At 50.3% G+C, this 25,427-nt stretch overlaps 1 protein-coding gene across 3 annotated transcripts in view; it reads right to left on the reverse strand.

Annotated features, from left to right (window-relative positions):
- Positions 1–22,709, reverse strand: part of LOC116419588 (formin-like protein 16) — a 101,312-nt gene extending 78,603 nt beyond the window's left edge. For all 3 annotated transcript variants that reach the window (XR_004229836.1, XM_031940452.1, XM_031940450.1), the window contains exons 1-2: positions 22,121–22,709; positions 17,724–17,780 (exon numbers count right to left, since the gene is read on the reverse strand). Coding sequence is in view for 2 of the 3 variants with exons in the window: in XM_031940452.1 (XP_031796312.1) it covers positions 17,724–17,780; positions 22,121–22,658 (595 nt within the window). In the remaining variant the exon portion in view is untranslated. The remainder of the gene's footprint in view (positions 1–17,723; positions 17,781–22,120) is intronic.
- Positions 22,710–25,427: the final 2,718 nt, after the last annotated feature.

The following is a 25,427-nucleotide window of genomic DNA, read 5'->3' on the forward strand; positions in this document are numbered from 1 at the left end:
CCTGCTGCAATTCAGAACCCCTGCATGCCTTCTCACAGGGTGGGAAAGCCCAGTCCAGAGAGTGGGAAGACCCCGGCCTCGGGGTCTTGCACGGCGGGCTCTGTCAGTCTCTTACTACCTGGGGGAATTTCTCTGGGGTCTCATTTTACTCAAATGATGAGCGTTCATTAGTTGCTCGCTCCATATTAAGCAAAATATGAAAGCAGAACCCCACCCCTTCAGGTTCTTATATGCTACAGGGTGGATGAAACCTTTAAATATAGAAATAAATGTAATATAATTTAAGCCAGGTGAGAACATGGACAACCATGAGAACAAAGAAGTGTTTTCTGGCCCCTGAGCGGCACCTTGAAGGAAGCCAAGAGTTGATTGTTCGAGGTGAAGGGGGGGGGGTGCAGATCATGGAGTTGAGAAGGGGCAGCCCCACTGTCCTAGACCTCCCAGGTAATATCCTATCTCTCTCCAAAGGACTGTCCCCTCCTCACTTCACCTTTCCCTCTTTTCATCTCCGGCTCCCCTCAGGGACCAGCCAAGGGGCCACCGCCCATGATCATTTCCCCGGCTGGTAGAGCCTTCTTCACCATCACTGAGTGGTGTTCAATGTACATCAATGTCCTACTTGCAGATGCATCTATTTTCTTCTGTAACTGAAAGCAAGTTTCTTGAAGGCAGGGCTCTTGTATTCCCAGTGCCTGGTACGGAGGTGGTGCCTGATGAATGCCGGCTGGCACCGAGGCAGGGGACAATGCCTTCCATAGTTCCTTACCCTTACTGTAAGCACCAACGTCAGAACTCATGAGTTCTCTTGGTCTTGGCAATCCCGTGGGCAGAGATGGCCAGTCCTCCCAAAGTAAGAGGCTGATGATAATTTCAGACTCAGAGTGGCCGTCACTGGAAGGGCTGGACAATGTGTTGCAGAAAACCCCCGCTAGCTCTAGTCCGTGCTCTGTGCATCCCATAAATCATCCATGGACCACAGAGTCATAGATTTAGAAGTGGAACAAGCTTTAGATGTCATTGAGTCCCACCATTTTTGTTGAGTCATTTCAATAATGTCAGACTCTTCATGACCCCATTTGGGTTCTTTTTTTGGGGAAGGGCAGAGGTACTCGAGAGGCTAGTTTGCCATTTCCTTTTCCAGCTCATTTTATAGAGGAAAACACTTAGTCAAACAGGGTGAAGCTAGGAAGTGTCTGAGGCTGACTCTGAACTTAGGAAGTTGAGTTCCAAATAAAGCCCAGTGCTCTGTGCACCAGGCACCACGGCACCACCTCGCTGCCTTTACAGTGGAGGAGCCTGAGACTCAGTCATACAGCAGGTGTTTAACAGTGGCTCACAGGCTACCTGATCTGATGTTACTTGAGCACTGAAGCAGGAATAAGGCCAAACTGGACACATTGATTCTCATCTCAGTGCTCACTAAGTAAATGTGTCCTTTAACCTTTGTGAGTCTCCTTCTCTGTAATGAGATGTTTGGACCAGGCCTGAAAGTGTATGCCTGCTGACTCTTGCATCCTGAAGAACTGGGTGTGACTCACCTGTAACCCTCATCACCCCTTCCTCCAGATGACCTCCAACTTCCTCAGCTGTGATTTTCACAGAATTATCTCATTTCCTCCTTCCTTAATTTCCTTAGAGTAGAAAGCCTTCTGTTTCTCCAAAAGAAACATGTCCACCCAAGGTTTGGGGGTGTGTAAGAGGTGAGTGAGGGGTAAGAGGAGTGAGGGGCAGAGAGACTGCCAAAGCCCAGAATCCAGACTTCTGACAAACCTCGATATGGACTCTTTGGGAACGTGATCCTCTGTGGTCAGTGAGGAACGTGGGGCAGGCCTACAAAGCTGTGCAATGTGAGGGGCTTCTGAGAGATGACTGTCTTGGATGGAGGATGAGCTTCCTTTATAATCAGTGTCCTTCTTACTCCTCTCCCTCCCCCTGCCCCATTTCTCTAGAGCTGTAATGTTTCCAGACCTCTCTGCTTCCTGTCTCCAGCTATAACAAAAAAGGGGAGCAAGCATACTCTGTCTGCAGGAGTCGGGGGAGTGGAGAGGAGCAAGATGAATGAGGGGCTTAGTGGGGAAATGGCCCTTGAGGCTGAGGGATGGAATATGAGCTGTGGCAACCATCAGCCCAACCTCTTCTGGTCAATGGTGTGGATCCTCCAGACCCCACGAGAGGCATCACTTAAGCTTTCTCATCAGTTTAACTAAGTACGAAGTGCATGGTGGGCTAATTAAGGGAGTCCTGAAGATGCGATACTGCTAAGACTCACCTCACAACAACCTTGTGAGACTCATAATACAAGCAACAGTAGTACTGGCCCAGCATCTCACAAAAGAGCAATACAACTTCCTAAAATGAAGCAGGTCCCATGTGTGGCAGGGGTAGGATTTTAAAGGAGAAGCCATAGCAGAAGACAGTTCCAGAAGTGAGCAGCAAGACACTGACCATTCTGGGGGACAAAGCTGTGTCACCCCCTGAACATGAGTGGGGGACACCACAGAGAACCAGAAGGGTTCTCTGACAAGTATTCTAGGCTGGCTCCTACTTTTTCTCCCTCCTGTGGGAGCAGCTCCCATCACTCTCTACTTCCCTTCTTTGATATCCCTGACAGATTCTCTCCCAACATAGTGACACATCACCCCTCTCCCCCATTTCTCAAAGCCATAGTTTGCCACATTTCCTGAGTGAGGCAGAAACCTCGCTCTGGCCAAGATTCTCTACCGTCCCTGAGCAGCAGCCGGCAATTACCCTTCCTTATCTCTGCCTTTCTCCGGCCCTCAGCCCCTTCTTGATAAAGTCTGCAGAGCCCGTTCTGGCCGCCAATCTTTTTCTGAATCGCTTTGCTGGGTTATAGGCCCTAGAAAGACCATCTCCACCAGAAAATCTTTCCTGACCCACCAGAAACGAGATGGCAGTTCCCTGTGATTGGCAATTCTAGTGGCCAACTATTAATAATAACTAACATTTATAAAGTACACCGAGGTTTGCAAAGCACTTAATAAATATTAAAATCTATTTCAATTTAATCCTTACAACAAACCTGGGAGGGAGATGCTGTTACTATCATCCCCAGAAGATGAAACTGGAGCAGACTGAGGCTGAATGACTTAATCTGGATCCCATAGTTAGTAAGTGTCTGAGGATGGATTTGAACTTGGGCCCTTCTGAATCCTGACACCATGGAGATATGTTTTATTATACCGCCCTCCTCGCTTGCACAAAGATGACGAGCAATGAAATGTTTATATGAATGTTTCCCATATGGTCCTTGGCTTCCTAGAATGAAGGCTTGGGGCAGCCGGGATCCCCAATATCATATGTTTGTTTTAGGGGGCCTCCTTTTAGAGGAAAAAGAGCCTTCACTTTGAGAAGACCCTAAGAGACCACAATACTATGCAAAGGAGCCCTTGAATTATGATGTGGCCGTCGATGAGGGTTTGCCCAGAGCCTCTGCCCTGAGCCAGGCTGAGTCTGGGGGTCTCTGCTTCTGCTTTAGGACGAGACTGAGCTACTGGGCATTCTCTCCGGTCCTGCCGTGAGAGTGACTCTGCTCGCCACGAGGGTCCTGACTGCCTCCCTGGGATTCTGACTGCCGTGTGAGCTTGTCCCTCCATGCTTAGCCAGGCCGGTGCCGGGACAACACCAGATTCACGGTTGACACCAGCTCCCGCCCCTCTACAGGCTTCCAGAGTCCTGGGTCACCTCCTGTAAACAAGGAGGACCTTGGGAAAATGTCAGGAGATGCACGCCTGTGCCAAAAAACCAGGGGTCCCCGGGATGTGGCCATTCCCAAGCGCCTGTTTCTGCCTAAAGATCGAATTAAGAGGAAAAACCCAGAGTTCAGGGAGGACATGACACAGCCTTCCTTTCTGGGGGGGGGGGGCAGGGCAGACTAATTTTCCTTGACCTCGGGGGACAGATTCAGGATCAAGGGATAGTGGGGGCTACTGAGAGGAGACTGAGGTAACCTTGGACCCATCAGAGCCACCCCCAAAGCAGGACAGCCGCGTTGGGGTGCCGAGGTCCTCCAGCAGGAGCTGGCTGTTTGTCAGGGGTTTTGTGGAGGAGACAAAGGAGGAATACAGGACGTCCTCTGTGACTCTGGAAGATCACTGAGTTGTGTGGAGCCTCAGTTTTCTCATCTGTAAAGGGGGGGTTGGGGAGATGGTCTGCCTTCCATGTCTGCGGGATGTCTAGGAGGGCTCCCACAACCTGGGTTGTGGCCGTGAAGGACCAGCAGGCCCCTGGCTGCTCTCTAAGAGTTGCAGGGGAGCCCCACTGACAAACTCCTCAGCCCCTACACTCCTTGGGCCTGAGAAAAATGGGCCTCCTTACTCTGGAGAAGCCAGAATGCACGGGGACAAGTGGGCTTCCCTTTCAGACAGGCCAGAAGACCCCCAAATGCCGATGATTGCAGAGAACATTCTCCGGGAGGCCGACCAGCTGCCCTCCTGAGGACCTGATGACTCTGGACAATGTAACTCATGGGATGATCCTTACCATTAATGGGGCCCCTAAAAAAGCTCTGTCTTACCACAGGGAAAGCAGGCGCGTGGTCCCAAATGATCCTGGCCAAGCTTCGGGCACTCCAGCGGACGGGGGTGGGGCTGCCAAGCTCTCCCAAAGAGGGATAGAGCGGGGGGGGATCTGGCACTGTCAGGAGAAGGCCCTGCCTCCCGCCTCCAAAACATCTGAGCGTGGGACTGCAGCTAAGTCATTCCCAGAACCTCAGTTTCTGTCTATAAAATGGGGACAATCATTCATGGCCGACACTATTGAGTGGCTGTCCAGAAAGCACCGGGTGGGGGGCGGGGGAGAGACAAAATGTACTCTGTGAAAGCGCCAAAGGCACAGCATGTGAGGACTTCTTGTTTCTTAACTGTGTGACTTTGCATCTGCCAAAGAATCTACGGGTCACTAACTGAGAGCAGGCTGTCTGCTGGTCCAAACCTGCCCTGTTTTACAGACAAGCAAACTGAGGCCCAGAGACTTCAGTGACTTCCTCAGAGGACCTTAGATCCAGGACAGAAGAGGCTTCAGGGGTCAGGGGTCCTGCTGCCCCATTTCACAGATGAGCAAAGGAAGTCTTTGAGGTTCAGACTTGCCCGAGGTCACACAAGCAGTAGGGGTGGGGGGTGGGCCCCGGACACCAGGAAGGGCAGGTGAAGAGGCAGGGAGGGCGGGCTCTGGGGGGCAGAGGGACAGAGGGGCTCCGGGCACCAGGAGGAGGCAGTTCAATGTCATCAGCACCTATGAATGGCCTCCTGGGGCACCTGCTGCCCTCTGGGCTGGGGACAGAGTCAGCACCGACCTAAGATAGCCTGGCTCCTGCCCCCTGGTGTTTCTCTCATGGCCTCTCAAAGGGCAGGATCAAGGATGAGGAAGGGAAAGGAAGGAAGAAAGGGAAGGGAGAAGAGAACAGGGCAAGGAAAGGAAGGGGAAGGGAAAGAAAGGAAAGGGAGGAGGAAAGGGAAGGGGAAGAAAGGAAAGGGAGGAGGAAAGGGAAGGGGGAAGAAAGGAAAGGGAGGAGGAAAGGGAAGGGGAAGAAAGGAAAGGAGGAGGAAAGGGAAGGGGAAAGAAAGGAAAGGGAGGAGGACAGGGAAGGGGAAAGAAAGGAAAGGAAGGAGGAAAGGGAAGGGGAAAGAAAAGAATGGGAGGAAAGGGAAGGGGAAGAAAGGAAAGGGAGGAGAAAAGGGAAGGGGGAAGAAAGAAAAGGGAGAAGGAAAGGGAAGGGGAAGGAAAGGAAAAGGGAAGGAAAGAAAGGAAAGGGAGGAGGAAAGGGAAGGGGAAAGAAAGGAAAGGAAGGAGGAAGGGAAGGGAAAGAAAGGAAAGGGAGGAGGAAAGGGAAGGGAAAGAAAGGAGAGAGGAAGAAAGGGAAGGAAAGAAAGGAAAGGGAGGAGGAAAGGGAAGGGGAAAGAAAGGAAAGGAAGGAGGAAAGGGAAGGGGAAAGAAAGGAAAGGAAGGAGGAAAGGGAAGGGGAAAGAAAGGAAAGGGAGGAGGAAAGGGAAGGGGAAGAAAGGAAAGGAAGGAGGAAAGGGAAGGGGAAAGAAAGGAAAGGGAGGAGGAAAGGGAAGGGGAAGGAAAGGAGGAGAAAGGGAAGGGGAAAAAAGGAAAGGGAGGAGGAAAGGGAAGGGGAAGAAAGGAAAGGGAGGAGAAAAGGGAAGGGGGAAAAAAGAAAAGGGAGAAGGAAAGGGAAGGGGAAGAAAGGAAAGGGAGGAGGAAAGGGAAGGGGAAGAAAGGAAAGGGAGGAGGAAAGGGAAGGGGAAAGAAAGGAAAGGAGGAGGAAAGGGAAGGGGAAGAAAGGAAAGGGAGGAGAAAAGGGAAGAAGGAAAGGAGAGAGGAAGAAAGGGAAGGAAAGAAAGGAAAGGGAGGAGGAAAGGGAAGGGGAAAGAAAGGAAAGGAAGGAGGAAAGGGAAGGGGAAAGAAAGGAAAGGAAGGAGGAAAGGAAGGGAAAGAAAGGAAAGGGAGGAGGAAGAAGGAAGAAAGGAAAGAGGAAGAAAGGGAAGGAAAGGAAGGAAAGGGAGGAGGAAAGGGAAGGGGGAAGAAAGGAAGGGAGAGAAAAGGAAGGAGGAAAGGGAGGAGGAAAGGGAAGGGGAAGGAAAGGAGTGAGAAAGGAAGGGGAAAAAGAAAGGGGAGAAGGGAAGGAGGAAAGGAAAGAGGAAGAAGGAAAGCAAGGAAGGAGGAGAAGGGAAGGGAAAAAGCGAACAGGAGGAAAGTCGAAGGGAAGAAAGGAAGAGTGAAGAAAGGAAGGAAAGCCAAGGAAAGGAGTAAAGTGCAAGGGAAGAACAGGAAAGGAGGAGGAAGAAGGGGATCTCATGAGGTATGAGGTGTGTGTCTGTGCTGAGAACGTATGTGTGCATACAAGTGATGTGAGGCACATCGTGAGTGTGGTGCTGGATGTGCACAAGCCTGTCTCTGAGAGTCTCCTGGTCAGATGAGGGATGATTCCGCCGATGGGCGTCCCAGGAGGGCTGCTCTCTGACTTGAGGATGTAACCTGAGATAATTCCTGCCGGACCTCCAATAGAGCTTGTTTCCTCCTGACTAAGGGGGTTGTTTCCTCCTGACTGAGGGTTGTTTCCTCCTGACTGAGGGGCTGCTTTCTCCTGACTGAGGGGCTGTTTCCTCCTGATTGAGGGGCTGTTTCCTCAGCTGAGGGGCTGCTTCCTCCTGACTGAGGGGCTGTTTCCTCCTGACTGAGGGGCTGCTTTCTCCTGACTGAGGGGCTGTTTCCTCCTGATTGAGGGGCTGTTTCCTCAGCTGAGGGGCTGCTTTCTCCTGACTGAGGGGCTGTTTCCTCAGCTGAGGGGCTCTCCTCCCTGACTGAGGAGGCTGCTCTCCTCCTGAGCTGAGGGAAGCCTGCCCTCCTGAACTGAGGGCTGTTTCCTCCTGATTGAGGGGCGTCAGCTGAGGTGGACTTCTCCTGACTGAAGGCTGTTTCCTCCTGACTGAGGGCTGTCCTCCAACTGAGGCGGGCGTTTCCCTCCTGACTGAGGGGCTGTTTCCTCCTAACTGAGGGGGCTGTTTCCTCCTGACTGAGGGGCTGTTTCCTCCTGACTGAGGGGCTGTTTCCGCTTGACTGAGGGGCTGTTTCCTCCTAACTGAGGGGGCTGTTTCCTCCTGAGCTCCTCCCTCTCCACGCAGTGAGGCTGCTCCTCCAGCCTGGGGAGCTGGACTTGGGAAGTCCCCAGGGCCCCTCTCAGAACCAGGCTGAATAAGACACTCAGGGCCACAGGAGGCAGTCATGAGGATGGAATTCAGCTATTACTGATTTGTAAAAAAGAAGTTCACCAGCTCCAAGTTAGGAGTTAGGACCTAAGCCGAAACAGCCTGACTCCCAGCAGGGATCATTTATCAGCTGCATATCTGGGACAAGACAAGTCCTGAGTCTCAGTTTCTTCACCCACAAAATGGGAATAATGCTCCCTTATTTCACAAAATTATTTAATGAAATTCAGTCAACATGAATTGGGCACCTACTACATACAACGCTCCAGAGGTTCATTGGTTTTCTTGGTTTAAAGCAGGAAGGGACGTCAATCAACTTATCCAAGTCCCCATTTTACAGGTCAGGAAACTGAGGCCAGGAAAATGAAGTAATGTGTCTAAGATCATACATGCAGCAAATATCAGAAGGATTGGAACCCAGGCCCTCTGAATCTAGAGCTAGTGTTCTTTCCACTGTAGCAATAAAAAATGTCAGTCCCTCCTCTCTTCCCCATCATTTTTTCTTCTTTTTCAGCTTCTGAGGACTTTATGGATCTATAAATACAAGCAAATGTGGGACTGAGGGAGAAACTCTAAGATAAACACTTTATAAATGTGAAATACATAATAAAAACTCACTAATACAGAAAAACAGAAGTGGGTATGAACAGTGGAGGAGGGACGTGGGTGAGCAAACGGATTTAAACCTAAATTAGATGGCGGTTTTAAAAGCAACGAGGACCCCTGCTTTCAAGAAGAGTAAATAAGGCTAATAAGTGAAGATACAAAACTTGTTTCTTATTTATTGCTTCAGACAGACTCTGCTGGTCCTCCCTCGGACGACTGATGATCTCTGAGAATGGCTCAAGATCAATGTTCTGAAAACCCTCTCTGGCTCCCACAGATGTACCCTGAGAGGGCAAGACCCGCCTCCGGACAGCCTGGTTGCTGCTGAGCCCTTCTCCCTCGGGCAGATCAGAGGCTCACAGTCCCGCTTGGCACTGGGCCCTGCCTCCAAATCTCCCAGTCTGGCCCCGCTGGCCCACCTCCCCAAGGGCCCAGGTCCTCTCGCACTCCATGATGGGCACCGAGGACCAGAGTCCCGCTCACTCCCAGGAGCTCCCCTTTAACTAACGCTTTCTCATCCTTTTCCTCATTGGATCCCCGTGAATATGGGGCAGAGAGGGCACATTTTAGTTTCCTTGCCTCTAAAAAAGAGCTAAGAACAATTACGGAGGGTTAAGTACCCAGGCTGACGTAGGATTTCGGCCCAGATTTTCTAAGCCCTTACTCAGTTCTCCTTCCACGATCTCTATCCCACTTCATGCAGCAGCTGGGCCATCTCTCTCCTCGGGGAGTTTATATGTTACATAACATGTATTACATGTTACATGTTATTGTGGGGGCTACAATAGGGACACAATTAAGGAAAAGTCATTTCGAGAAAGTGTGAACATGAGTAAATCAGGGAAGATAAAACACCTGGACCGGGCTTGGAAAAAAAGCTGGGGGTCCTAAGAGGCAGAGGAGGAAGGCGCCCATTCCCGACAGGGTGTGCACTATGGAGACTCTAAGGGGCCTCTGAACTTTTACGCTTGGGCCAAGACACGGACTAAAAGTGGGGGAGGGAAGGGAGTAAGCATATATTAAACCCCTACTATTTGCAAGGCACTTTACTAATATCACCTCATTTAATAATAATAATGCTGGCTGACGTTTACATAGCGCTTATTACACACCAGATGCTGTGCTAAGCGCTTTAGAAATCTCTTGTTTCATCATAACTATAGCTAGCCTTTCTGTAGCACTTGGTTCTGTGCCGGGCACTGTGCTAAGTACCTGACAAATATTATCTTGTTTGATCCTCCCGACCTTCCTGGGAGCTAATATTATCCCCATTTTATAGATGAGGAAACTGAGGCAGACAGAGGCAAAGTTACTTGATGAGGGTCCCACAGCTAGTCTGTATCTGGGGCTGGATCTGAACTCAGATTTTTTCAGCTCTAACCACTGTACCACTTGGTTGTGTGGGTGGGTGGCAGACAAAACTGAGAGGAATGAATAAGCAGAAAAAGGTAACTATGAAGGTCCCTCGATAGAAGGCCTCAAAGCCTGAGAAGTAACTGTTGTCACACTCATGGAAAAAAAGCACACAGTAGGCGCTACATAAATGCTTATTTCCTCTGTATCCTGACTCCTAATCTATGATTTTCCCATCTCCTCTATCCTGGGCTCCACCCAAATGAGAATGTCTGTTGGAAGCCTCCTTTTCTGTCTCCCTCTTCAGGAAGGTTACTGGCTGCATCTCGAGTGCTGTCTCACGCCATAATAACCATAACAAAATAATACACTATCCCCATTTTGCAGATGAGGAAACTGAGGTTTGCTAGGGCTACTCAAGCAGACCATGTCAGTGCCAGAACGGAAGCCCGGTTCTCCCTGACTCCAAGTTTAGCACAGCGGCGGCTTCGTCACGCCATCAGTAACTAATAACAGCATTTCGCATCCCTATTCTGCTTGTGAAGGAGCTCTAGGGCGCCCCAAGCAGGGCTCCGAGGAGGGAGGGCCCATCCAGCGGTCTCCAGAACCCTCCGAGGGCAGAATGGCGGTCAGCCAGCTTGCCCCCGGGGGGCCTGATGCCCTGGAGCCCATTCCTTCTCTCCAGAGAGAGAGCGACCAGTGGCCAAGGAGAGCCTGGAGCAGCCCAGGAGCTCTGGGTGTCCTCCTGGCGCGACCCCTGGGAGGTCAGGCCGGCTCTTCTGACTCCCCCCGGGGGGCCTCAGACTTAGAGCCGTGGGTGACTGAGGAACTAGGACAAGGGGGCCAGAAGCCGCCGTGGGCAATGGTCACCCCTATCCCTGCTCCTTTACTTCTTGTAAGCCCCTCGTATTTAGGGAGCCACGGACTGGCCAAGTGTGGGGAAAGCTTGCAAGGGCGGGGGCTTTGTGGGGACCGCTCGGGCCCCTCTGAGCCAGGGGACACCGGGGGCATCCTGAAGGACACGGCACCTAAAACCAGATGGCCTGGCTTGGGCCCACAGCGTGACCGTGGGCAGCGTGCCCCCTGTAATCTGGGGGACGCCTTGTGAACCGCAAGTCTGCTGGAAATGGGGAGATTTAGGAATCTCAAGGCTGCTCAGGGATGGTGGAAGCCGCTAAAGGACAGGAGGTGGGGCCGGGCAGGGGGTAGCACTCCCTTGTGTACTTACACTCCTTACTGGCCCAGTGGTCTCTCCTGGACGGGACGGGACCTCCGCCAGGCAGGGTCCCACTCCTCCTGGCCCCCTCCTGCGGGCCCCTGCACAAAGCGGTGCTTTCCTGAGGCTCACAGTCGGGGCCACGTCCCACTAAGCTGCTGCGCTCTAAATGAACACCTTTGGGATGGCCCGGGCTATTCTGGGACAGTGAGGGGATGGGCCAAAGCCCCGGCTGTGATGAAGGCCCTGGGAATGTCTGGGCTGTTATGGAGACAGCGGGACTTGGGGGGATCAGGAAATCTGGGTCCCCCCCCCACAGGCTGTGAGAGCGGCGTGAGTCACTCCATTTCTCAGCGACCCAGGGAGCACCTGAGCAACCAAAGGCCCGTCTGGGTCAGGAGAGGGAGCCTCCTCATGGAGAAGTGTCCTGGTACCTATGAGATCACCTGTCACTACACGGACGGCTGAGCTGGCCAGCCATTAACTGAGGAAGTGAGCTGGCAGGAGCCTTGGATCGAAGCCCCCCGACTGAGCCTGTCTCTGCTGCTCATCAGAATCACGAGCTTTGGCAAATCCCTTTCCTTCTCTGGGCCTCAGTTTCCCCATCTGTAAAACAGGCGGTCTCTGAAAGGACTTCTGGGCCTAAAGCTGAGAAACCAGTGCTGGGGCTCGGTCTCCCCACTGGGCAATGCTGACCTGTTTCTAGACAAAAATAAAAAACGCCCCCTTCTGCCCCCATTTCACCGGAGAGAACCCTGGAGACACTAACTGACCTGCCCAAAGACATGTTATTAAAAATCAAAGTCAAGATTTGAACCCGGGGCCTGACTTCCAATCTTTTTGACCACATCACGCGAACAATTTCTGGTGTATTTTAGGTTGTGGAAAAATTAGACATTAAGGGTTAATGCAGTGGCTTTTTCTTCAGTTTCTTCCAAACAGAATTAAAGGTTTGAAGGGGAAAAAAGCAAGAAACAGCCCCCAAAGGATGCATGAAACACACATAGTCCCTGAAATATCGCACTGCAACAAGCCCTGGGCACGGTGTCTGCAAGAAAGCAGCCTGACGAACACCCTTCCAAGCACTCAGACCCCAGCCCACAAACCCGGTGCTCAGGCCCTCGGGGGTCACCCAGTGCAACCCCCTCAAAGCCTCAGTCCTGCTGACAATAAGGGGCAGTGGAGACATTTGAATTCAGGTCCTCTCTGATTCTAAACGCAGCACTCATTAGCCAAGGAAGTAGACAGTGAACAGGCACTTATTAAGCACCTACTGGATGCCAGGCACTGAGCTAAGAGCTGGGAATACAAAGAAAAGCTAAGACCCTGCCCTCAAAGTGCTTATAATCCAACGGAGGAGACTGCGAACAAGCTCTGTACAAATAACTGCTCTGTGGCTTCTAAGCAGGGACTGAGCAGCCCCTCACCCTGATCAGAAGGAATCCTCTCCAGGTAGAGGCTGAGCTCCACCAGGGAGGTCGGCTGGGATTCTGTGAAACGGCCCCGTTCTACCCAAACTAACTGGGCCCAAAGGGCAGCCCACCATGAGGCTCATAGGAGCACCGACGGAAGGAGCACCGTAAGAACTAGCATTTTTATGAGCTGCCGGGCCCCAGTACTCCGGGGCTGGAGGAGCTGGGCAAGGTGTCTGACCGGGGAGTCTCAGCTTCCTCATCTCTGAATGGGCACAGCAGAAGCTGCTCCATCCCAAAGGAAATCCGGCCACGGTGTATATTTGAACACACTTTCTATGGAACAACGTGGCGGCGTGCCCCAGGCCTGGACTCGGGAAGAGCAGCTGAAATCCAGACTCCATCACTTAACTTAGCATGAAACTTTGGTCAAATTACTTAGGAACGTCCTTCTGTCAAGAGGGGGATAATAATACCACTTATCTCCGGGAGCTGCTATGAAGCTCCAATGAGGTAATATTTGTAAAGTGAAATGCTATATATAAACGGTGGCTTAAAGGGATCTTCCAATGCTTTACTTAATTTCACGATTAATAAAGGAGTATTTGTGAATAATCTATAATTTATTTTTACCATCTCATGGAGGGTAGAAAAAAGGGAAGGAGGGAGGGATAGAATTTGGAACTCAAAATATTTTTTAAAAAATGTTAAAAACTGTTTTTAACATGTAATTGGGGGAAAATAAGATATTTAAAATGAATATTGATTGATCAAAATAATGTTTTATTCTAATTCTATTAATTATAATTATTTCAATAATTTTTATTTATTATAATGTCTTATTTTATTTTAAAAAACATGCTTTTATCCCCTAAAATATTCCAAATCAAGTTCTCAAATAATCACAGCGGTCACATCCACTTCATCGGGACTCGTGACTTTGGTCTTAGTAGCCCCCTCATCCTCCCTGGAAGAGCTTGGCGTGTCTTGGCAGTTACTCTAACCATATGTTCTCTTCACCTTGGTAGGATTCCTCATCTGCAAAATGGGTTTCACAGATGCAGATCTGGGAGGGTCTAGCTTTAGATATTAATCAATACTTAATCTATCCACCTTTCAGAGTCAGAAAAGATTCAAATGACGTAATGTATGAAAAAAGGCTTGATAAGACATTGTTAACGATTAGAATCAATAATATAAATCCCTCTTCTGACCCACTCCAAAGGCATCATCCATCTTCCCCTCCCACCCTGACGCTGGGCATTTTTAAAAATCTCAGTACACAAAGGAAAATGGGAATCCTCTTATCTTCTGAGAAGGTGACCCTTCATCTAGTAGGGCGGCCATGACAGCGCCCTTTTTTATATTTTTGTTATATTAGATAAGAAAGCAAAATCTAGGAAAAAATGGAAGTCCTAGAAAAGAGGGGGTGCTGAACAAGCAGTTCTGAAGGATTTCTTTTACATCTGGAAACAAAGCTTTATGTTTCTTTGGTGAATCAAATGCCAGCTTGATTCAAACACGGGCACCGAAGTCCAGCCCTGCTGCCTACTTAAAGCATCCATTATGTTTCTGCCTTCTCTGAGATGCCTCTGTTTATGGCAAATGAAATCAAACCAAATGCAGACTATTTAGTCGTTTTCTTTCCCTTTAAACCCGCCGCCTTCCTGATCTACTCGTTTGATTGTGGCGTTGCAGGAACGACTGCCTGAAGAAAGTGGCCCTGAGTTATGTCACCATGGAGGCACACCCTGAAATACGACGGCGAGCCAAAGCAGAGAGATTTGGCAGTCTGATTCCTGACCGTGCGGCAGCAGCAAATGAAAAAAAAAAATGGGTGTTTGATTAATTTCCTTGTCTATTTTTTTATTTAGCACGAATAAAATCAGAGTTTAAGCACCGCTAACAGCCCATCTCAGTGAAACAGCTGCAAAGTCAATGCTTTCTCACAATTTGTGCTGGGTGATTTTTAAAGTTATAAATCCACCCAGAATGGTTTGATTAAAAACGCTGATCTGGTTTGGATTTCTACCTGGAAAGTGTCTGAGAACCCTAGTCCACCGCACCTGCACATGGTTCTCGTTCTGACCCAGTGGAAAGCTTTCCCTGAATTCTTCCTCTGCCCTATCTTTCCAGAAGCCACCGCCCATTTCTCTGCAACAAGAGCACATTCTGCTGCCATCTCATTAAATCATCCCCATCCATTTCTCCTTCGGGAAGCCGTTTCAGTTCCTAGCCTAGATTAGTCTCCCCCCACCTTCAGTCCCTTAATTAAATCTATCCCAGGCTGGAAGCAGCCCCAGTGTTTGCAGATTACACCCTCTTGTAGGAAGGTCTTCCCCTTTCTGTCCTTTGACCACTCTGAGCGTCTGAGTTTCCTTTTCCTACCTTTCCCATTCTAATGAAGTGAACCAGGAGAAGGAGCAAGTCGCAAAGACCATCTTTTTCTTATTTTTCCTTCTTTCTAAAACTCTGACAACAAGAAAGCTATCCCCCTAAAGCTCTTAGTTAGCTAGCACTGCTGCGGCAGGTCCACACCAGCTGTGATTTAGCATCCAAGCACATCTTTCCCTTTCTGTACCTTCTCTTGCATGGAGCTGTGTGTTTGTGAGCAAGCACGCACATGTGTGTTCCGATATTTTAAGGTACCTCTCCTAGCTCATCTTCCTGTTTCTTTTGGTGAACAGAAATAGATGTTTCCAGTTTCCTTTACCACATCTGAATCTAAACCAGAATGTGAAATTTTACCAGGGAATGTACAGAAGGGCCTTTACATAGAGCATCAAAAGCTTGAAATAATATAAGAAAATAGCACGTTAAAGAGGAAGGGGCCTTTGGAGTCTGGATTAGGATGGCTGCTGCCGAGATTCCTCTTCCAGGTCCCAAATTCTCTACCTTTTTATCTCAGAGTCTCTACCACTTATTTTCTAGAAGTGTTTTTCATTGGCAAACTCTGATCTTTTATCTCTCTCTCTCTCTCTCTCTCTCTCTCTCTCTCTCTCCATCTGAATGCTTGGAGAAACCAGAGATCTATATTTTGGAAAATTAAAAAAAAGGAAACAGCAAAATTCTTCAAGGCCATTTGGGGGGAAAAATTGAGCTGACTTTGCCGCAATTCCTGAATTTACTTCTTTCAGTCTTAGTAATGTCAATTGTACGTCTTATTGATGAATAACAATTTTCAGAGCACTCATATTACTGGCTATGAATTAAGGAAGACAGATGGATAAAGCCTTCAGAGTCATGCACCAAAAAAAAAAAAAAAAAAAAAAAAAAAAAAAAAAAAAAAAAAAAAAAAAAAAAAAAAAAAAAAAAAAAAGGAAGAAAGAAAAGAAAAAGAGGAAGATGGGAAAAAAAAAGAAAAAGGAGAAAGAAAAGAAAAGGAAAAAAGAAAAAGAAAAAAAAAGCTAAATGTGCATGATATATGGAAACTGGAATAGACATTTCTCCAGGCTGGGTTTTATAGCATAAGAAGGCAAGGGGAATGCTGATTGGGAAAGAGGCCTTCCTCCTGTTCATTCACTTTTATGAGACAAAAGGCTTTCAGATGAATGCTGCATCATGCCCCACCCAGCCACCTCTGACTGTACTGTTCCTTATGATATTCCTTGGCAGTGCAAAACGATAGTTCCTAAAATCTCCAGTGTTCCAACTTGAATGTTAGGACCACATAACCTCCCCCTACCCCATATTTGTACCGTGTGGGGCACGAAATAACAGTTAGATCAACTATTTAAAGCTAGATATGTTTAAGAAGCTTTACTTCACAGGAATACTTCTCACCAAAAATCTAACTCTTACAGGAAAATCTATTTTAGAGAATTACTGATGAAAATTTGTAAACAAATTTCATTTAAAGAAAAAAATTCCTATTTTTTAAATGGTTTTATTTCTCCGTCATGTGTGGCTGGATCAAATGCTTTTTAAAAAATATGTAAAACCGGCTTTTCTCCAAATATACACTACATTATACTGTACACACATTAAAAACGGTATTTGCATACACAGAGTGTATGCCTTGATACATACACACATGGTAAAAACTTTAAAAAATATGGACTGCATAAATCAGTGGCTGATTTTATATCTACACCATCTCGGGCAGATCTGTTTGCCTTTTCTGCATTCCTCAGGTAGGAATGGTTTCCCGGCTAGCCGGGGCTCAGAAATTTTATATACATTATGCCGTATGCATAAATCCCCACGCAGAGGATAAAAGACACCAACGTCTAGAGATTATAAACCTGACCTTTGATATTAAACAGCCAAGCAAATGAATGTGTTGGAGAATAGCGAGCGTATGCTTACTTGGTCACGCTACGGTAAACACGATACTTTGTGCTCTGCCCTCATGAATATGGGAAGCCTAACATTTATTATAAACATGGTATGTTTTTTCCCCCAAATGACACCCCATCATGTAATCCGGCCAAGTTAAAAACAAGAATCAGAGCGATCAATATATACGTGTGTCAAAAGATTATTAGCGGCTCCAGCAGTGAAGGGGGCACAGAGACAAGATCGTGTTGAAGGGTCCACGTGAAAGAGTAGTGTTTGGGGGAGAAGAGGGTGCAGGTGGCAAGCAAGTGGGGAAACAGAAGCCCAGGATGCTGGAAGATGGGGAAAGGAATGTTTTTCGAGCTGAGATTTATTTTCTAGGACTTGGCCACTTCTTGAATGCCGGAGAATTTTAGAAAATTCTTGTAAATTACAGGTTGAAATCCCTGAACAGCAGGGAGAGGTTCTAAATTTGCACAAAGGCTCGCTCTTGGAGAATGGACTGTTCTTTGCTAAAAGGGCAATAGAGAGAAGGAAGCACTTAGGTTATAAAAAGATGCTGGTTGCAGGGACTGGGAAACCCCTAAAATGCAGTCCCATGAACCACTCCTGCTAATGCACCGATAATGGCCTCTTTTCCTATATCTGGAATTTGCTAGGGCAAGTTGTTGTCAAGAAGCAGGTTCTGAGACTAAGAGAGAAGCTCTTGCCCTAGGTGAACTCAGAATGTAGTCCATGAGCTTTGGATGGGATGGAGACACAAGCATTAGCTAGTCATGGTGCATTATCACAGAGAGGAAGACCTCCGCAATATGTTACTTCTCCCATCTTGGAGATAATCAATACTTCTTGTGAAATGCAGAGGTGAAAGAGGCAAGGGTACCTGGTCACCGGAGATATATGTCAGTCAGTCTGGCGCCAAACCATTCCTTCTATTATCTTTCTAACCATCCTACTGGTCCCACGGTTTTAAAACAGAATGGCGAACCTAACTAAATCCGTGTGTGTGCGTTCGTCCCTGATTCATCATATCTCAACTGGGTCCTGTTTTGTTTGTCCAACTATTATCTCCCAAGAGCCCCAAGAAGAGGAACAGAGCAGGAAGGCATATTTAATAATGGTGGTACTTACTTAGTGCACGGAGTTTGGGTAAATCCGCTGCTACCATCGCCATGCCTAAGGCCACATCTGTAAGAACCAAAGGTTTGAGAGCATTAGCAGCTTGGCTATTTTCATTCTTAAGTCCCCAAAAGAACCAAGTATGATCACGAATCATTTGGCCAAGAGTCCACTGTGATCAACACACAAGGTAATTGCAGAAAAATGACTTAACATCATTCTGAAAACAGTAATATTAAATTTGCGCTGAAGTACACTATTTCTTTGTTTTTCTTTTTTCGCCTGTAGGACCACTGTAATAAGGTAGACACGAAACCTACTCAAAAGCAGCTGTCAGGACAAAGAGATAGTTTTCCTTCAGCATTTCCTATTCCTGACAGGCTTTGGGTCTGCCTCCTCTGAAGAGCCGAGAGCCTGTGGATTTCTGAAAACCACATTTTTCATGGTGTTGGGGTGGGGTAAGGATGGTAAAAGAAGTTTTATTTTTTAAAAATCTTTTTTAAGCCTTTCCTGAAATGAAGCTTTGCAATTTCTTAATTAAAAATGTTATTTCCATCTAAGCATATATATATATATATATATATATATATATATACACACACACACACACACACACACACACACATATATAGGAGGCAATAAGAGGTATTTACCAATGTGAGTGGTTTTTGAGATACTTTATCCCATTTAATTAAAGAAAAAAACCAGTAAATTTTCATAAGATAGTCCTTCAAAAGGGCAGGAAAGGAAAAAATAACTAAAATTGTGTGCCTTCTAGGATACTGAAACCTAACTCTACTGCACTAGCCCCTTATGTGCTGCTGAGCAAAGTTTTCTTGGAAAATGCGTAAAACCTGACCTGCCTGTATGTGTGCAAAAGGTGTGTCCTTGGAGACTGACCTAAGGAGAACAAGGCAGCCTCCGCCCATTCTGTCCAGATCCCTCTGCAGCATCATCATTATTATTTTTTTTTTTAAGCTCCAGTTAAGGCTATGAATTCACATCATCTCCAATTTTAATTAAAAGAAAAAAATTTTTTTGAGCTCTACCGCTTTTGGCTAAAAGCAGCCTGATTGTTTATTCATCCTGACCATTCACTTCTTTCATCCGAGGTGGGTGTTCTGGAATGTCCCAGCATGCAGGACTGCATGCCTGTTTACCCCAGGCCTTGAGGGGCTGCATCAGCTCTGGAACCTTCCTTCCCAAACATTACTGTGCAAGCAGACAAAGCTGGTTAAACAGAAAAATCGTGCCCACAAAAGGGGGGGAGCGGAGGCTTCGGAAATGAGCCTCCCCAAGGCAGCCATCTGAGTGTGGATGGCATGGAACTCCTCGGCAGCATGGACCACGACCAGCCAGCCAGAGATGGGATACAGTTTGCCGAATAACTGCTCGCTGAGGCTTTGCTTTTCATTGCTTATTGCTTTAGAGAATTCCAAGATCTTTTCAGAGTTGAGGGCCGTAGGAGGGGAGAGGGAGGTAATTAAAAATACTTTAAATAGGGTAGCATAAGCAAGGGAAAGGCAGACAGGGCTTGCCATTTTAACCAAGAGATGATATGAGCAATTGTCGAGAGAAATTCCACCCTACTGGTATGGCATAAACTGAGCATCATTCTCACGTTTATTAATTTATATAAGAGATGTTGTGAAAGGAACACAATTTTTTTAAAAAAAAACTTTTTTTAAAAGGAAGGGCAAAAATTTGTAAGCTGGCTTTTTGAATTAATAAAAGGCATCCTAGAATTAGATCAGAAAGACTGATGGTATTGTGTTTAATCAAAAAGGATTGGTAATAAGCAGAATATCTTGACTGATGTCTATTTTCCTTTTCTTTAGGACAGCTGGAAAAAAAATCCCCTTTCCTCTCAAAGTAAGGTCTCATTCCTACACAACCATGCTATGATGGCAGTCCTGCAGGCATTAATAACTCGGGATTTATCTGGTGGCTCTGATATGACTCCAAGAGGAAAAGATGGAGAAAAAGAACATCGTTCTACTGGTGATCCATTGCTAACATGTATTTCTTTTAACACTGACAACATCCAGCCATGTTAATATTTCCTTTTTAAAAGTCGGTCCTAAAACAAGGAAGAAATTTGTTTTTGTTTTTGTTTTTAATTCAAACTGTGGATACCCACTATAAGAAGTTTCCCTTAACTATTTGTCCTTCAAATGTTCCAGCAGCAACATCTAAACTTGAATGAAACAGACTCCATGTGATTTTCCCCTATCTAAATTAATTCCAGAAAGTGAAATGGCTATTTTACTGTGGGCTAGCTATACCATGTTGTCCCTCCAAAGGGCTACCAGCAGATTGAGAACCCTTGTTGCTCAACATGGTTATTCTCAAAAGTGTTAGTCATTCTTTAAATATATAGGATACCTAAGCATCCCACTGCACCACTGCAAATGCCTAATTCCTCTCTCCTTTTCCTTCTGTCTTCCATGCAGATGTAAGGCAACAGGGTGGGGCCATCTGAACTTCAGCCGCAAGCAGCAAAACTCAATTATCAACCCAGATTTCTTTCCTCCATTTTCCCTTCTAAATACCTTTGAAATCATTCGGCTTTTCCAAAGGCACTGCTTCTAATTTTAGAAGATAAATTAAAATCTTTGTGGGGAGCCAAATCCTGTGAGTGTGCATATATGATGAGAGGTACCTAGCTGAAGGTGACATGTTCATATGTTTGGTGGAAACCATTGGGGGGAGGGAAGATGAAAACACATCGTCCTTGGGAAAGCAAAAATCTAGCTTTTTGGGGGGCATCCAGTCCTCTCTGTACCTGTAGATAAGGGTTCTCCAGCCAAGCCATGCCGGTCTTCTGTTAGGTCAATTAGACTGCATATCAGTTCAGCCAGGACAACTGAGCTGAGAGCAGACCAGGACAAGAAGCCAGCTTCTGTCACACCCATTTTTTGCTAATCCTGCCTCTCTTATAAATTCCTTTTTATCATCTTTTTCATTTTATCAGCCAACTGCAAGGTTGTGAGTTGAAGAGGCTACTAGAATAGCCCATCAGAAATAGCCCCAAATCAAAAATCCCCTTGACCAGAGAGGTCTCGAGCTTAACTGGGGAATTACTAAGCATGCCGTTCTTTCACTCGGAGAGCAATTGCATTAGGTCTGATTTCTTCCTCTATTGACAATTCCTGCTTCTTTTTCTCCTCAGTCTGCATTTTATCAGCTTGCCATAGCCTTCTGTAGCATATGACAAATCAAATTGGCTTTCCCTGGGACTCACTCAAAGAAGAGAGTCTCTATTTTTCAGGACACCTTTCTCCATTCAGCTTACACTCCTGGACACACACACGCACACACCCTATGAAAATGTATGTCTTGTGCAGTTTTGGGGGTTGGGGTGGGGGGAGGGCAGTAGGAGAAAACAGACAAAAACAACTTAACATGCAAAAAAAAAAAAGTGAGAAAGCAGATCCAATCCATACAAAAAAAAAAAAAAAAAAAAAGGCACAATCTGGAGATCATTTTTTGAAACCCAAGCCTAAATTTCACTTTTCAAAACGTTATGCCAAAAAAATGGGTATTTTTCTACCATGTCAAACTTTCCAAATAAATAAGCAAGATGATCCTGCTGGGTCTTTCTATGATTCAGCACTTTGCCATCATGAGTCCAGCAGGAGTTCGAGGGGAAGGAGACATTTTCTGGGGCTTCTCTGGGGGGGTATGGGTGTGTGGGTGGGTGTGCGTTTGACTGCATACTTTTAACTGAGCTATCTGCATTCCTGCTGCCACGAAGGGACCCACTGGAATCCAAGGCTGTTGCTGCTGGGGAGGGCAGGGCAGGGAGGGGAGGGGAGGGGAGGAGGGGGCTCTGCGACCCGTCCGTCATCAGGGCAATCTCTCTCCCCAGGACTAAAGATGATGGCTTGTAAGAGGTGGGGGGGGGTACCTCCACCCCACCCCCCTGCCAAGGACTCACACCGGCACCCACACAGTCTCGGAGAAACACGATAGATCCCGAGGCTTCGAAGACCTGGCGAGCTGGGGAAGATGCGGGGAGATCGGGTCCCACCCCCTCTTTTTTCCCTGGGAGGAAACTTCAATTCCACGCAGTAGAGGAACACGCCCAAAGGGCTCAGCCCCAGAAATTGGTGTCAAGGACCCTCGCTAGGGCATTCTCGGCCGAGCCCTCCTCCCCCATCGAGGCTTGTCCCGAGGAGCATAGGGGTGACCCCCCAGACGAGAGGGCGCGGGGACTGGGGAGCGACAGCCAGCCGCCCACTCGCACTGTGCCCAAAGTTAGCACTGCGGCGGTCTGCGCTCACCCCAACCCTTGGAGAGAGAGCCGTGGGCGGGGTGGGGCGCACCGGGGGCAGCCCGCGCCCCACCCTCCCCCAGGCGGGCGGCAGACCCCCCGGCCGGCCCTCGGCCGCCCGGGACTCACTCACCTGCAGCTCGGGCGGCGCGGCGAGGCGCGAGGGCAGAGCCTCCCGGCGGCGGCGGCGGCGGCGGCGCGGGGCAGCCCGGGCGGCGGCGGCACAGGAGCCTTTCCCCGCTGGCTGGCGCGCGCGCAGGAGGCACCAGGAGAATGGAGAGGCTGGCCGGGGAGGAGGGGAAAGCAGAGGAGGGGGGCGCTAAGGAGGCGGGAGCGACCTCAGCATCCTCAGCATCCTCAGCATCCTCATCCTGCATCCCCGCAGCAGCATCCCCAGCAGCAGCCCGGCCGCGGCCAGGGCGCGAGCTGCACAGAGCCGGCCCCGCGCGGGCGGGGGACTTTGTAACCGCGCAGGCAGTACCATCGCCCCCCGGACTCGCGGGGGGGTGGAGGCGAGGGTGGGAGGGGGGCCGAGAGGCCCGCGCGCGGCTGGCGGTCAGGTGACAGCGGACCACCCTCCGCTGCGGAGGAGGGTGGTTCCTGCCCGAGAGGAGCCTCCCCCGGCCCACCCCCCCGGCGTGTTCTGATTGGAACTCCCGCATCATTAACATGCGAGAACCCGAGCCGGGGCCCGAGCACGTGACGCGCGGGCTCCCCCAGCCCCGGGTGGATTCCGGCTCGCGGATTCCCAGCCCGCCCCGCCCCCTCCCCTCCTTCAGGTACCCCCTCCCCGTCCGGCTCCCCACCTTCTTGGAAAGCAGGAAGGGCATTATCCTGCGGCGCGCGCACGTCGGAGGGGCGGAGGCGCGATCTGGGGGTGCGGGGCTGCAGCGCGCTGCGCCACGGGTGCATCTGTTGCAAACCGCTCGGGGCTGCGGAGCCGGCGGGGACGCGCTCCCCCAGGCCGGCCCGGCCCCCGCCGCGCCTCCTTGCGAAGACCCCCACGGTCCTGCCTTTCTTTTTTTTTTTTTTTTTTTAATGCACGTTAGTCTTATTTCTTTTCCCGAATAAAGGCGACTATGAAGCGAGCATTAGCCCCGGCGTCGCTCAGGGGGCGAGGCAGGGGCTCCCCACCCCCGGCTGGCGAGGCGCCCCATCTCCCCGCCCCCGCCCTCCGGGAAGCCCGGGCGGGGACGGAGGCGGGGAGGGGGGGACGGAGGCGGGGAGGGGGGAGGGGGGGACGGAGGCGGGGAGGGGGGGCGGGTGCTCTCCGCAGGGCGGATTCGGTCCGGATCCTTTGTGAGGGCAAACAGTCATAAAGGTCAAATTAAAACAATTAAAGCTAGTGGGGCGAGAAGGGACACCCTGAAAGGTTGAGCGGGACTGCGCTATTAATCATCCATAAAGATAATTGCTTTGCCTATCGGAAGGAAATATAGCTGTGACAAGCGCCGCTGGGACTTGGGCATTCTCTGCCTGAATTCGAACGGCAGAGACAGGCCTGGAGGAGTGAGGCGGTGCCCGGGGTCCCCCTCCTTCCTCCGGGCGGCGGAGCGCCGAGGAGAAGCTGGGGAAAGCGCGGCCCTCTGCGCTCTCCGTGGGCATCCGCGTGTAACGTGCCCCCGTACTCAAGTAGTCGTGCGTGTGAATCAGTCTGCGTGTGCGTGTGTGTGTCTATTCGCCGGTGTCTTTCAAACTTGGATTAAAGGGCTGCTAGACTGCATTAGGGCCCCGGACCTCTCGGAGGCGATTTCGGAATGGAGATCCCCAGACTAAGCCCTGGGCTCCCTCCGCAGTTACCCCCCTTCCCCTCCCCTCCCAGAAGTGAGGCTCCCGAATGCGGCTTAGTCTCGTCCATCGGCCGTCCTAGAGGAGGCGGAAAGCTTCCTGCTCTCGGCTCGTCTCCCTCAGACCAATGGCAGTTCAGACGCCCCTCCCTCCCACTCTCGGGGTTTTTCCAAACCCGAACACCGAGTCAAATCACCTGGGGGGCTGGAAAGGAGGAAGAAGCCTCCGCTCTCCCCCGAGGCCCCGCTTCCCCGACACCCAGACAGCTCAGGGAAAAACGCTCAGCAGAGCCCGCCCTTCCCCGGTTTTCACAAGTAATCTGCCAGAGGAACTCTTTAGGAGACTTTTAATAGAAGGGACTTCCAACACGAAGGCAAGCCCCCCTTCCCGGCCGCGCTCAGTCAGCCTTCGCTGCCCCCGCGGAGCACCCCGGGGACGGGCTTCACACCATCCAGGCTCCCCAAGCCGCCCTTCCCTCCTCCAGACCCGGAACGGCCTTGCCTGGTGCGTGCGTGGAACCCGGGCGTTCAAGGGCCTACTGTGGGCCAGCGCCGCAACCAGCGCTGCGGACACGGAGCCAAAAGCCCGTGACGTGGCAGGGGTTGTTGCCCCCTCCCCCCAAAAAGACGTTGAGACGCTGGGATCTTTCCTACAATGAGTAAACCTGGCGGCTGACACCGGTTACGAGCGGAGTGACTTAGCGGTCCGAGCCGGAGGCGGGGCTAGGAAGCAGACCCAGAAGCTCCATCAACACATTTTAATCGTCTTTTACGGGCCCCCGCCCGCGAGCCGCCCCCGGAGCCGGAGGCGCCTGTTGGCAGGGGCGAGGGAAGGGTTTTCTGCACTTGTTGCAGCGTGGGCGGAGCAGCGGCCGGAGCCAGGGAGCCCTCGGCTACCGTCCGGGGCCGGCGGGGAAGGGGGACTCAGAGGCAGGCGCGCCGCCCGGGGAGGGAGAGGCAGGCGGTTCGGGCAGCAGCGCGGGCTCCGCGGCCGCCTCTGCCGGGAACCCTAGCGGTGGCTGGCTCCGGCAGGGCCGAGAGCGGCGGCACTTCGTGCCGAGCTCCGCCTGGGCCCCCAGTGACAGGGACAAGAGTAAGAGCACCGGGCCAGTGAGGGCCCGGTCACGGGGACCGCTCTGCTCTCGGTATCCCTCGCGAGGCCGCACCCCCGCGGGGCTCCTCGCCCGACAGGCCCGACCTCGGCTGCGGAGGCGCCCGTCCCGGAGGCCAGACCTCTCAGGGCCGGGCCCGGCGGGGTCGCGTTTGCACGCGCCTCGGGACAGACGGACGAGCCTCGGGGCGCTTGCACCAGTGGCACCGGAAGGTGCCTTTAGAACGGAGCTGAATGAGGAAAGGAAGGGCAGGCTCCGTGTGGGCGACGCGCTCGGCAGGAGAAGGGGGCTCCGGCGGGTGCTCGAGATTCCGGCCCGCCTCCCTTCTGCCCAGGTCCTTTTCCCCTTGAGTAGTCGGACACCCCCCCCCCCAGCTCAGGGCACGCTCGGCCGGCGGGTCGCCCCCGCCCCCATTCATCTCCCCCGCCCCCACTCATCTCCCCTCCCCCCTCGCCGGAATCTCGGTGCACCTGGTCTGGGAGCCCGTTTTCTCTTTTAGAGGCAAATTGCCTCAGGCATTTTGGACCAAGTACGAACCCCC

Source organism: Sarcophilus harrisii, chromosome 5, assembly GCF_902635505.1.
Source record: "Sarcophilus harrisii chromosome 5, mSarHar1.11, whole genome shotgun sequence".
Taxonomy (NCBI): domain Eukaryota; kingdom Metazoa; phylum Chordata; class Mammalia; order Dasyuromorphia; family Dasyuridae; genus Sarcophilus; species Sarcophilus harrisii.